Raw genomic sequence first — 13996 nt, forward strand, 5'->3', positions numbered from 1 at the left:
TCTCTTGGTAGCTTCCTTTCCTCTCTACCTAAGAAGTATTCAGTTTCCCCTTCCCTAACAAATTCCCTCCCCCATGGCCCTACCCCTCCAAACAAGCTGAGGGACCCAGAGCCCAGACCATCTCTTCAGAAACTGCTTTGCCTCCCTGGGGTGCCCTTCTCTCCATATCTGCCTGTGGACTTCCTTCCTACCCATCCACAAAGGCCCATCTCAACTTCCGCCTCCTCCAAGAAACTGCCTGCCTCTTTCCCTTTGATTTCCCATAGCATTTTGAACCTCCGTTATGACCTATCACAGTTTTATGCATAGACCTGACACAGGTTCATGAAAAGCAAGAACTTTAACTTCTACATTTTGACGTCCTGTACTGAGCTCAATATGCTACTTTAATGCATTGAATTTCTTTTTTTTTTTTTTTTTACATCTTCATTGGAGTATAATTGCTTTACAATGGTGTGTTAGTTTCTGCTTTATAACAAAGTGAATCAGCTATACATATACATATATCCCCATATCTCTTCCCTCTTGCATCTCCCTCCCTCCCACCCTCCCTATCTCACCCCTCTAGGTGGTCACAAAGCACCGAGCTGATGTCCTGTGCTATGCGGTTGCTTCCCACTAGCTATCGGTTTTACATTTGGTAGTGTATATATGTACATGCCACTCGCTCACTTTGTCCCAGCTTACCCTTCCCCCTCCCCATGTCCTCAAGTCCATTCTGTAGTAGGTCTGCGTCTTTATTCCTGTCCTGTCCCTAGGTTCTTCATGACCATTTTCTTTTTTTTTTTTTAAGATTCCATATATATGTGTTAGCATATGGTATTTCTTTTTCTCTTTCTGACTTACTTCACTCTGTATGACAGACTCTAGGTCCATCCACCTCACTACAAATAACTCAATTTCATTTCTTTTTATGGCTGAGTAATATTCCATTGTATATATGTGCCACATCTTCTTTATCCATTCATCTGTCGATGGACACTTAGGTTGCTTCCATGTCCTGGCTATTGTAAATAGAGCTGCAATGAACATTGTGGTACATGACACCTTTTGAATTATGGTTTTCTCAGGGTATATGCCAAGTAGTGGGATTGCTGGGTCGTATGGTAGTTCTATTTTTAGTTTTTTAAGGAACCTCCATACTGTTCTCCATAGTGGCTGTATCAATTTACATTCCCAACAACAGTGCAAGAGGGTTCCCTTTTCTCCACACCCTCTCCAGCATTTATTGTTTCTAGATTTTTTGATGATGGCCATTCTGACTGGTGTGAGGTGATACCTCATTATAGTTTTGATTTGCATTTCTCTAATGATTAATGATGTTGAGCATTCTTTCATGTGTTTGTTGGCAATCTGTATATCTTCTTTGGAGAAATGTCTATTTAGGTGTTCTGCCCATTTTTGGATTGGGTTGTTTGTTTTTTTGATATTGAGCTGCATGAGCTGCTTATACATTTTGGAGATTAATCCTTTGTCAGTTGCTTCATTTGCAAATATTTTCTCCCATTCTGAGGGTTGTCTTTTCGTCTTGTTGATGGTTTCCTTTGCTGTGCGAAAGCTTTTAGGTTTCATTAGGTCCCATTTGTTTATTTTTGTTTTTATTTCCATTTCTCTAGGAGCTGGGTCAAAAAGGATCTTGCTGTGATTTATGTCATAGAGTGTTCTGCCTATGTTTTCCTCTATGAGCTTTAGAGTGTCTAGCCTTACGTTTAGGTCTTTAATCCATTGGGAGTTTATTGTTGTGTATGGTGTTAGGAAGTGTTCTAATTTCATTCTTTTCCATGTAGCTGTCCAGTTTTCCCAGCACCACTTATTGAAGAGGCTGTCTTTTCTCCCTTGTATATTCTTGCCTCCTTTATCAAAAATAAGGTGACCATAGGTGCATGGGTTTATCTCTGGGCTTTCTATCCTGTTCCATTGATCTGTATTTCTGTTTTTGTGCCAGTACCATACTGTCTTGATTACTGTAGCTTTGTAGTATAGTCTGAAGTCGGGGAGCCTGATTCCTCCAGCTCCGTTTTTCTTTCTCAAGATTGCTTTGGCTATTTGGGGTCTTTTCTTTTTCCATACAAATTGTGAAATTTTTTGTTCTAGTTCTGTGAAAAATGCCAGTGGTAGTTGATAGGGATTGCATTGAATCTGTAGATTGCTTTGGGTAGTAGAGTCATTTTCACAATGTTGATTCTTCCAATCCAAGAACATGGTATATCTCTCCATCTATTTGTATCATCTTTAATTTCTTTCATCAGTGTCTTATAGTTTTCTGCATACAGGTCTTTTGTCTCCTTAGGTAGGTTTATTCCTAGGTATTTTATTCTTTTTGTTGCAATGGTAAATGGGAGTGTTTCTTTAATTTCACTTTCAGATTTTTCATCATTAGTGTACAGGAATGCAAGTGATTTCTGTGCATTAATTTTGTATCCTGCGTCTTTACCAAATTCATTGATTAGCTCTAGTAGTTTTCTGGTAGCATCTTTAGGATTCTCCATGTATAGTATCATGTCATCTGCAGAGAGTGACAGCTTTACTTCTTCTTTTCCAATTTGGATTCCTTTTATTTCTTTTTCTTCTCTGATTGCTGTGGCTAAAACTTCCAAAACTATGTTGAATAATAGTGGTGAGAGTGGGCAACCTTGTCTTGTTCCTGATCTTAGTGGAAATGGTTTCAGTTTTTCACCATTGAGGATGATGTTGGCTGTGGGTTTGTCATATGTGGCGTTTATTATGTTGAGGTAAGTTCCCTCTATGCCTACTTTCTGGAGGGTTTTTATCATAAATGGGTGTTGAATTTTGTCAAGAGCTTTTTCTGCATCTATTGAGATGATCATATGGTTTTTATTCTTCAATTTGTTAATATGGTGTATCACATTGATTGATTTGCGTATATTGAAGAATCCTTGCATTCCTGGAATAAACCCCACTTGATCATGGTGTATGATCCTTTTAATGTGCTGTTGGATTCTGTTTGCTAGTATTTTGTTGAGGATTTTTGCATCTGTGTTCATCAGTGATATTGGCCTGTAGTTTTCTTTTTTTGTGACATTTTTGTCTGGTTTTGGTATCAGGGTGATGGTGGCCTCGTAGAATGAGTTTGGGAGTGTTCCTCCCTCTGCTATATTTTGGAAGAGTTTGAGAAGGACAGTTGATAGCTCTTCTCTAAATGTTTGATAGAATTCCATTGAATTTCTTGATCCTGCTTTCCAGATCAATTACATGGTGCTTCCTCTTTCATTTATGACTAAATGTCTTTACTTTGGTGCTCCTCTTTCTTGGCCCCTTTTGTAATCAAGATTTTGTCCCTTGCTATGCTTAAATTGCTGTTGACTTCTGCATATCAATTAAGTGCCCTTTTATTAGTCCTAATCCTTCTTGATCTGTTCAGCACTAACCACCTCTTCCTTCTTGAAATGCAGTGTTTCTTTGGCTTTCTTAATTCTGTACTTTCTTGTCTCGTCTACCTGCAGCCCTTCTTCCATCTCCTTCTCTTGCCCCATCTCTGTGATGGTAGGCATTTCCCCCAATGTTTTGTCCTCTTCTTTCTTCTCTGTTTTTTCTCATGGCAATTTCTTCTCCTCTCATAGGTTTGGTAGTCACCTGTATGTCAGGGATTCCCAAATCAAATCTCTAGTCTTGACTTTTCCCATAAATCTGTTCCTCATTTCTACTCTCCAGATAGATTTCTCTTTTTGAATGTATTTTCTTCATTTCAAATCCATTTACCAACTTTCCTTCAATGCTTGCTCTTCCTCCTAATTCCTCAGTATCTGTTAGTGGCACCACTATTTTCTCAGAGTCTGAGACAAACTTCAGAGTCGTCTCAGGTACCTCATTTGTCTTACCTTTCATATGATGTTCATTCAGTCTTTACATCCTTCTGCACCTCCCATTATTTTTGTCCTCATCCTATTCCAGGCAATTGTTAACTTCTTCCTTAAACTTTTAGAGTAGCCTTCTAAGTGGGTTTATAGCCTCTAGTCATTTATATGTCTTATACAATATTAACTGATGGCTTTTCCTAAAACAGTTCATGCTAAGCTCCAGTCTTTCCTGGATTCTGACTATCTGCTGAATAAAATGCCATCTTCTTAGCCTGACTTCCAGACTTATCATGATCCCAACCTACCTTTCCAATTTTATCTAAGCTTTACCTTTGGTTTTTGGTTCATAACTTTCTAATAGCAGTTATTGTTTTCAGTACGCGGAGCAGGAAATTAACGTTTTCTTAGGAACTAGGAGATGCTTTGTATGTGTCATCTTGTTTAATAATCACAGGAATGAGTGAGCTGGGTTATATTCTCACTTTAAAGATGAAGTAAATGAGGCTCAGAAAGTCCAGGTTAACTTGTCCAAGATCACACAGCTTGTAAGTAGAGCAATCAAGATTGGTCGATTACGTCATCCACTTTTCCCACTGCATTATGTTAAATATTTGTGTACATTTCATTTTCCCATTTTTTAACTTTGATTAACCTAGTAAGTGGGTTACACTTACTAGGATCAAAGTGTACATCCATTTAAAATGTGACACACATTGTCAAACTGCCCTCTAGAAAGAGTACATCAATTTTATTTCTACCAGGAATGCATGGAAATGCCTCTTTCCTGACCCTAGGCTGATATTGGACATTTTCAGTCTTAGCCAAACATAGCCAGTGGCTTAAATTGCATATATTCTAAGAATTTTGAGTATCTCTTTAGGTGTTCATTGGCTTTCATATTCTTCTTTTATGAATCACTTGTTCACGCCATTTGACTTTTTCTTCAAACAGACTGGGATGTTTTCCCTATTGATTTATGACAGTAATTAACATATTAAGGATATTAACAGTTTGCAAGATGTTATCCCAGTCTGTTATTTCTCTTTTAACTTAGATTATGGTGTCTTTTGTGGTGCATGTTATTTTATTTTTGTTGTTAATAGTAATATTTTTTTCCTTTATTGTCGTGCTTTAGAAGTCCCTCCCCACTCCTAGATTAGAAATAGATTCACTCATATTTTCTTCAAGAATTTTTATGGTATAACTTTTACATTTAAATATTAGATACAATTAGAATTCATTGTTAGTAGTGAGGCGAGGATTTAGCTATGTTTTTCATGGATAGGATAGTTGTTCCCAATTTTAAAAATTCATCTTTCCCCCATTATTAGAAATGTGGGCTTTATCATATAATCTTATTTAATTTTAATTCTCTTAATTATCCATTTAAATATGTAATTCTCTAGATTCCTTATGTGTCCCTCATTAACTACAGAGCTTTAGAGAATTTGAGTCTTCAAATTAAAGACAAACCTGAGGAAGTTGATTTTTTTTTGCCTAATGAACAAACTTTTTTTTCTCAATGCACCTGACCTCTCTAGACATTTTTTAAGCAGCCGATTTGTAACATGAGCAGGTCCAGGAAGAGGGACTTGCGTGGCAGCAGGGCAGGAACTTTTCTGGACCTCTGATTCTTTTCTTTACAGGAGGCAGCTCAGAAAATAAGCATGTGTGATAGTTCCATCGCACAGATTTTTGCACAAGACTCACTAAACACTGAGCAAGGCCCAGAATTTTCCCTGAGCCCCAACCAAACACAAGAGGTAAGTCCCTGTTGGTGACAAGCCAACTGCCCAGATACCTGGACTAGCCCCCAGAGATGACAAGCTCTCTGTGTTTTGCAATATTTTGTATTACAAACCAAGAGGTCTTTGTGAACTTTAACATCTTCATGTGCGCAGCCAAGCCGGAGCACGGGAAGATTTGACATCAGGTGTTTACGTAGAGAGTAAGCGTGGTGCAGAGCAATTAAAGATTTTTTACTCACTCACTGCTTGTGAGGGTGAACTAGCCTTTCCAGTAACAGCTCCTTCTTTCTTCTGTAGATATAACTTATGGGGGCGATGAAAGTGGAGGAGAGCTAATATTGATTAACTGCCTATTACATAAAGGGCATTTGTATTTGCTGTCTAATCCTCAGATTAAATAAGGTAGGTTAATACCTGCCATATGTTTACGAATGAGGAAATCAAAATTCAGGGAATAAAAGTACAGTTGGTAAATGGAGGAGTAAGAGTCAGACTCAGAATATTCCACTCTGCCTTCCTAATTTGAATATTTAGTATTGAAAGATGTGAAACCAAGGCAGATTTGGCCTCACAAAACAAACTGCCACCACACCATCCCAGTGGCATATTTAGTGTTTGTGCAAATGCATTTAGGTAAGGCACTTTAGCCAGGCAGATTTGCATTTTATAAAATGGGGGGTGGGGTGGGGCGTGTGCACCTGTTTGTAGAATTGACAGTAAAATATTTTTGATGGTTGGTATTTTGGCATGAAATATAGCTACAGCCAGAAAATTCATTTGCCTTTTAAATGGATCTTACTTAGATCAGCGATGCGTTATATAGAAATCAAGCAGTATGACATTCACTAACTGAGAGGCTAACTTGGATGCCAGAGGGTTGACAGAATTATGTCAAGACTTGGGACTTCCCTGGTGGTCCAGTGGTAAAGAATCCGCCTTACAATGCAGAGGATGCGGGTTCGATCCCTGGTCAGGGAACTGGGATCCCACATGCCGCAGGGCAACTATGCCCGCGCTCCACAACTACTGAGCTCACGCGCCTCAACTAGAGAGCCCGCATGCAGCAAACTACAGAGCCCACGCGCCCTGGGGCCTGCGCGCCGCAACTAGAGAAAGAAAAGCCACACACCACAACTAGAGAAAAGCCTGTGCCTCAACGAATATCCTGCGTGCCGCAACTAAGACCCGACGCAGCCAAAAATAAATAAATAAATAATAAATAAAATTTTTTTTTTAAATGTGGACTTGTAGCCCCCAAGGCATAATGAAATCAGGGATTGGATTCTGGTTCTACTTACTAGTTGTGTGACCATAGGCAGTTTGACTAGCTTCTCTAAGCCTCAGTTTCCTCATCTGTGCACTGGGAATAATGGGTTTGGGGTGTGAAATATGAGATTGTCTTAGCACAGTGGCCTAGCTCTAGAGCCCAATAAAAGATTGGGTATTATCAGTTTACCTTAATGCTTTAGAGATGACATAATTCTCTAACAAGAAATACCTGTGGTCATATTCTTTTAGCCCTCCAAAATGTACAGTCATAAAACTTTCACTTAAATAACTTCTACTTTTAGAATTTGGGGTTATCGTTTGGAGAAGATATTCAGCAGGGGTGCTATTGTGGAAAAAAACTGTGGACTCAGAATTAAAAGATCTCAGAGCTGTGTGACCTCGGGCAAGTGATTTATATCTGGGCCTGAGCTTCTCAGAAGCAATGTGGTGGGATGGGAGGGGTGTGAACTGATTAAACATTAAATGTACCTGGATTTCTGTAACTATAAAAAGAGGTGAGTGAACCGATTCCTGGCACATTCCCCAGGCCACCTTCAGCTATTGAAGTTCTACAGTTACAAATAATCTTTTTTTCTTCTGTCACCTTTGGATTCTTTTCAGGTTCAAATAAGTAGCAAATAAAGCCGAGATTAGTTATCCAGCTTCCTTATTTCCTCATTAATTCAGTGAGTTAGTGAGAAAGCTAAGAAATTAAATATTGTCATTTTCTACATCTGTGTGGCAGATATAGGTGCTTGAATGTTTTTGAGTAAATAAGCAAGGCAGATGGTAAATCTGTTATTGCAGATTAATTAATTAATTAATCAATCAGTATCAACAGATTGTTATCTCAGCTGACAAAAAAGAGGATCCCAAAATCTTTGCCACTAAGATAGAAATATCTGAAAACTAGAAAACAATTAATCAGATAACTAGAAATTGGTGTCTGGCAGTAAAATCACATATCTGTTGCTTTTTTAAAGATCAGAATTAAAAAAGAAAATTGAAACAGGTGAATCTAAATATAGATCTGTATATGAACTGCAGAGAAAACAAGGCAATGGGAAGACTTCCTTAGGAAGGTGATTCTTGAAGAAAACACTGATGAAGGCAGGGGAGAAATAGCATTTTGGCAGAAAAGACAAACATATGTGAAGTTAATAGATGGTCAAGGGGAACGAGTACAACTCAGAGGACCCTTCTGCCAAACCAGCTTTCATAAGCCTCATCATTGTGTGCGAAAATGAGTGGTATTTTCATACCCTGCATATTTTTGTTACCACATACCAATTTCATCTGCTTCTGTTGTACTGAAAGTTCTATGTTTAAACAAAATTCCACAAATATTAGGAAATATGCATTTGAGTTGCATATTGCTCACATTTGTGAGCAACTCCCATTTCTCAGTTAGCCAAAATAGTGCCTTATTAGATGCTGAGGTGGAGTTAGCAAAGCCTTATATAGAAAACATTGTCATTTCATCATACTCAGAATGAATAAAATATTTACGGAGATCACTAATTTTGTAGAGCAAAACACAAATCCTTATTCCTAGAGAAATTCCTCTAGAGGGGTCGACAATACTCTTTCACTATTCTGGAAGAAGATGTGGGAAGCAAATATATCTCTGTATCAATTCATCTTTTGCCTCCAAATTGAAAGTATCTATTATATAATTACTAGAATACTTTCACTTGGTACCTGGGAGAAATTTTTCTATCGGATCGATAAGCAACCTAGGTGTTTCAATATTAAAAAGAACACATCACATCATACTTTCTTTATACTATACTATAAGCATCTAGTCCTTAACTCAGTAATACTTGAGTGTTTAGAAGGTGAAAAGTAGTTTTAGAGACATTCTCTGAAGAATAGGAGCAAAGTTTCCAAATTACCCCAGTGAAGCTTATCACTTGACTCAAGTTATTTTTAATAGGGAGAAGTTTAGATAAGTACTAGCGGGGGTGGGGGGGAAGCTAAAATATTTTATAATCTAAACTACTTGAGAAGATGTTAAGTTAAAAGTGTGAGGTATATTTCCTTGTATCCCTGCCAGTGTGTAAAGATCTTTTTTTGTGTTTGAACAGAGCGCACAGCAATGTAAGCATTGCTTAATCATGCATCATGCAACTTTAAACACCGGCCAATTCGCTGAAATGTTTCAGACACACACACCCACATGCACACCCTCTCGCTCACACTCACCTGTCTCCTGGGACCCACCGTTTAATGAACTGCAAGCCTGTTTGCGTCCTCTGTGCCCAGGAACTCTGTACCTGTGTACATGCAGATCAGCTGCTTGGAAACCTGGGGCGCCAGGTCACGTGATCATTGCTATGCCTGTGGAGGTGGCTTTTTCTTTTCTTTCTTACTTCTTCTGCCCTTATTTTTCTTTTAACTGGGGAAATGCTATAAGTTCACAGGTCTTTGCAAGTCCAAATCTGAATGTTTTGGACTCCTAACTTTTCACCGCTGGATTGCCTTTGGATTTATCATAGGGTACCACACCTCCTATCAAGGTTTCAGCTCCGGGCTTTTCTGATGAGCAAGGAGCTTTTGAGGCCACGGTGGAGAAAGCAAGGCCCAAGCCTGCGGAAGTCCTCCATGTCTGCAAGAACCAGGTGGCTGAGCTGGAGCTGTGGCTGCAGCAAGCCAACGTGGCATTCGAGCCGGAAACGTTAGATGCAGACATGCAGCAGGCGGTGGAACAGCAGCTGGTAGGGTGCCAGGTAAGCCTAACGGGTCTGAGCTCAGGGTCTGCCTCTTCGCCAATCACCTTCTGAGACTGGGTGAGTTTCTTTTAAAGCAACAGTGTGATTCTTCCTGTTACTCTGACCCCTGTGTTTATCTTGGCCTCAACTTTTTGTTCTCAGGATAGTTCTTTGAAATGATTTATGCAAGCAGAGTATTTGGGGAGATAGTAGTGGGTAAGATCTCAGAATCTAGAGTTCAGATCCAGTCATTAACTGTGAACTGCTGGGAGTTAACTTCTCACCTCATTTTCCTCATAGAGTAGGTTATCTCCTAAGACTTTGTCAGGATTAAATGAGATAAATTATCTAAATCAGTGTCTGGTGTATGAAGTATATATAAAGTGCTCAATAAATACTAATTTTATTCATAATATTAAATTCTTTGAATTTTCATTCGTCAGAAATGAAAATGAATATCCTGATTTGCAGGATTGCAGATACACTAGAAAAGGGCTTTGCTGCCGTGTTATTACAAATGCTCCTGCTCCTGCTGGGGAGGGGCAGGAATGTAAACTTCCTTGCCTGCGAGTCATTTTGAGTAACATTTGCTGGCACAGCCCAAAGGTTAGGATCTCTGTATTCCTCCAGGGAGAGGCAAGACTGACGACACTGCAGGAGCATAAATGAGCCTCACACACGACAGCCCAGCCCAGCCCAGCCCAGCCCAGCCGAGGCGCCTCCCCCAAAGGCACTTAAGACCTGCCTTGGCCAGATTGGCTCGCTTGCAGTGGTCCCAGGGACAAGGACTTCCTCTCAGAGTACCCCAAGTCACTGGCCAGCCCACAGGGAGCTCCACCCACTATATCCCATTATGGGGTTGGGGAAGACCCACCTGGGCCCGAGGCCGGCACTCCTCCCCTTTTTCCATTCAGACCCACAGTCTTACAACATCCGGTGCCTGTCCAGTGGGACCCAGGTAAGCAAGCTGACTTCCTTCCTTGGGCAGCTCAGCACTTCTCACCCCAAAAGTCAGCTCCGAGGGGGGATTCACTCACATACTGGCACTACGACATGACCTAGCTGACGAGGCACTTGAGAGTCTGGAGAAGACAGTGTCATTCAGCACAGAGCAGAGCTACTCTAATCTGAACCTGCAGTATTCCAGATGTTGAGACCTAGCCACTTAAGGCCATTCAGAAGCCATCTGCCAATTGATTGTCCTGCTGGCTGGGTAGACCCCCAGAGCCAATTCCTTGATCATTACCAAAATCTGGTCCTTGGGCCACTTGTAGTGAGTTCAAGGATGTGAGGGCTGCTCAAGGAAAAAACAGGACCGCAAGGTGGCAGTAGGTCGCCATGAGCTTCATTTGGGCAGAGTTTTGGTGGGACCTGGAGGGACTGGAAAGTCTCTCATGGCAGGGGACCTTCCAGAGGCTTTGGCAAGGAGTGAGGGTGGGACCACCACCCGGAAGGGGAGAGACAATGGAACTCCCAGGAGATGGGCAGTCCAGAGGGGCTCGTGTGTCTAGGTGATGTCAGAGAGCTCTGAAGGGCAGCAGAGGCTGGGGTCTTTAGTGCACCAAAGTTTGTCTTAACCATAGCTAACAGATATGGGGGTCCAGTTTTGAGTCTGGCACTAGTGAAATGTGAGCTGATATTTCTGCTGTGAAGAAATAAACAACATATGGGTCAATATACAGGGGCCAACTTTGGCTCATTTATATAACACCATGACACATACAGTTTAACTTTGAAACATATAAAAAGCCTTACAGTGGTCTGTAAAAACACTAAGTTGCCAGAGGGAAAATGTCCAAAGGACAGGAGCAAACAGGTCAGTCAAGAAAAAATTATATTCGGTAATTTAATATTTGAGAAGAATGTTTAGCCTCGATTATTAAAGACATGTGAATCAAAACAGCTGTTGTTTTGTTCCTGCATTACCTTGACAAAAATTATATCATCCTGGAAAGCTCTGGAGAAATAGATCTACTAATGTATGTCTGATTGGTTCAATGTTTTGGGAAGTCAGCTGTCAGCAGATAAGATGTCCATCTTCTTTGACCTAATAATCCCATTACTTTAAATTTACCCTCTGAAAATAACCCAAAAGGAGAAGAATATTTATGGCTGCATTGATTACGGAAGTGAAGCACTGGAAACAGTTTAAAGGCTTAACAATAGGGAGATTAAGAGAATTATATAGAGTATTGACTTGTGGCTATTAAAACAGGAATCATGAAGTATATGTGTGTAGACACATGAAAATGTATACATAAAATAGCTAAATGGAGAAAAAGTGCAGAATTATAGTATACTTTGTTTATAGCCACTTTAAAATCTATAAGTACATATTGTTTAAGCTTAGAAGAGTCTATATAGAGGATACAAGTAATTTGCTTGAATAGAGAAGTTATAAGTATGTTATGTGAAATTTTGTTTTAAGAATAGAGTTTTCCCTTAAGTTTCTCTCAAAGAACTGAACTTGTTCATAGTCACACACTATTTTAGCCCAAGCATTCACAGTGCCGGCACGTAAGGCTGAATGCTGCTGCTACACTCGTGTGCCCAGCCAGTTGACATGACTTCTGGGGCTCCTGAGCCCCAGGAGAGGGCAAACTTGATCTGTTAGGAGGAAAACAATGATGGTGACTTACTGGGAAACTTACTTCATCCTCCTGATTTATTTTTAGATCCGGGTGTAAGTCAGCCAGTTGTATCAATGACTAAGGGTTTTAGGTTCCAAATTATGTCTTCTGTAGTCGTCTTCTGATATTTGGGAAGCTTATTTGGCTTGAGAAAGCGAAGGAAAAGAGGGAAGGAAAGAATTTTCAAAGAATTCTTTTTTTATTACTACTCAGCACTTGGATTGCAACAGAAAAAGGTTAGGAAGGTGGGAAAAAAAATAATAGTTGGCACAGACTACGTATCAAGCACTGGCCAAAGTATGTGGATTTAACTCTAGCTTCTCAAAATGACCTCAGGAGGTAAGTTCTGTTATTATCCCCATTTTACAGATGACTAGAGACACAACCATAGATAAGGTGCCCAAATTTTCCCAGCTATGAAGTGGCAGGGCTGGGATCTGAACCCAGGCAGTCTAGTTCCTGTGTCTGTGGTCTTAACCACTATGCTATAATGGACATATTAAGCTCTGTTTTCTAAGGTGAATATAGAATCACTTGTTTTAGATTATTTTACAACCAATTTAGATGATTTATTTACAACCGATTTGGAGTTGGTTTGGTTGTACCCTTATGGATAAGCACAGGAATTATGTGGAAGTTGTTTTTCTTTCCCCAGGGTCCCTTCCAACTTGTGTTTCTAGGACTTTATATATACACTTAGGTAGAGAGAGTGAATCTAACTTATTTTGGACTGTAACACTTGTTCAGGACCAAACCTATGATTAATTAAATGATTTTATTTCCTAGGCTATGCTAACAGAGATTGAGCACAAGGTTGTCTCTCTGTTAGAGAATTGCAAAGATCAGGGCCTGGGAGACAGTGGAGCCACTCAACAGGAGGCTGAAGCACTTTCCTTGAAACTAAAAACCGTGAAGTGCAATTTGGAAAAAGTCCAGATGATGCTGCAGGAGAAATACAGCGAGAACCAGGTAAAATATGACTGTGTATAAACATGTATGTAGATACATGCATATGGTAGATCCATCAGCAAAGAGCTCTGGGTGGAGGTAAGGAAACAACTCCAGAGGAATTACAGTAAGTAAGGAAGAATTATGCCTCTTTTTTTTTTTTTTCTTTAAATAAGTTCTGGTGATGTAATGTACAGCATGGTGACTACAGTTGACAGTACTGTTGTACATTTGAAGGTTGCTGAGAGTATATCTTTTTTTTTTTAATTTTTAAAAATTATTTATTTATTTATTTATTTATTTATTTTTGGCTGTGTTGGGTCTTCGTTTCTGTGCGTGGGCTTTCTCAAGTTGTGGCAAGTAGGGGCCACTCTTCATCGCGGTGCGCGGGCCTCTCACTGTCACGGCCTCTCTTGTTGCGGAGCACAGGCTCCAGACGCGCAGGCTCAGTAGTTGTGGCTCGCAGGCCTAGTTGCTCCGCGGCATGTGGGATCTTCCCAGACCAGGGCTCGAACCCGTGTCTCCTGCATTGGCAGGCAGATTCTCAACCACTGCGCCACCAGGGAAGCCCAAGAATTATGCCTCTTAAAACTGTAAGGCTTGGTTACACTGGCTTTTGTCATTGGTTTCATTTCGCTGTGTAGTTTTCCCATCTAGGTTGTCTTTAGTGATGGTGTTGGTTTGGTTAGAGTTGGTTTGACTGGGTTGATTGTTCTTGCTGATAATGAGCTCTCCGTAAGCCTTCTTCATAAAAGAAGGATATATTTTAAAGGAATTGTGTGACTCTGATTGACTGGAAAAATGAAGCCTTTATAGATAAGATTAAAATTTGACAATCAGAAACACAAAAACCTGTTTCCAGGGTACTTTGT

The 13996-nt window shown here is 40.0% G+C and overlaps 2 protein-coding genes across 2 annotated transcripts in view; one reads left to right on the forward strand and one right to left on the reverse strand.

Moving 5' to 3' along the window:
• Positions 1–13996, forward strand: part of SYNE2 (spectrin repeat containing nuclear envelope protein 2) — a 318208-nt gene that overhangs the window by 218115 nt on the left and 86097 nt on the right. Inside the window, exons 65-67 of the mRNA XM_061180891.1 lie at positions 5465–5581; positions 9334–9564; positions 12963–13145. Of these exons, the coding sequence (XP_061036874.1) occupies positions 5465–5581; positions 9334–9564; positions 12963–13145 (531 nt within the window). The remainder of the gene's footprint in view (positions 1–5464; positions 5582–9333; positions 9565–12962; positions 13146–13996) is intronic.
• The window catches only part of ESR2 (estrogen receptor 2), a 170977-nt gene that overhangs the window by 15822 nt on the left and 141159 nt on the right, over positions 1–13996 (reverse strand). The gene's annotated exons all lie outside the window — the stretch shown is intronic.

The sequence above is a fragment of the Eubalaena glacialis genome, chromosome 2 (genome assembly GCF_028564815.1).
Source record: "Eubalaena glacialis isolate mEubGla1 chromosome 2, mEubGla1.1.hap2.+ XY, whole genome shotgun sequence".
NCBI classification, from domain to species: Eukaryota; Metazoa; Chordata; class Mammalia; order Artiodactyla; family Balaenidae; genus Eubalaena; species Eubalaena glacialis.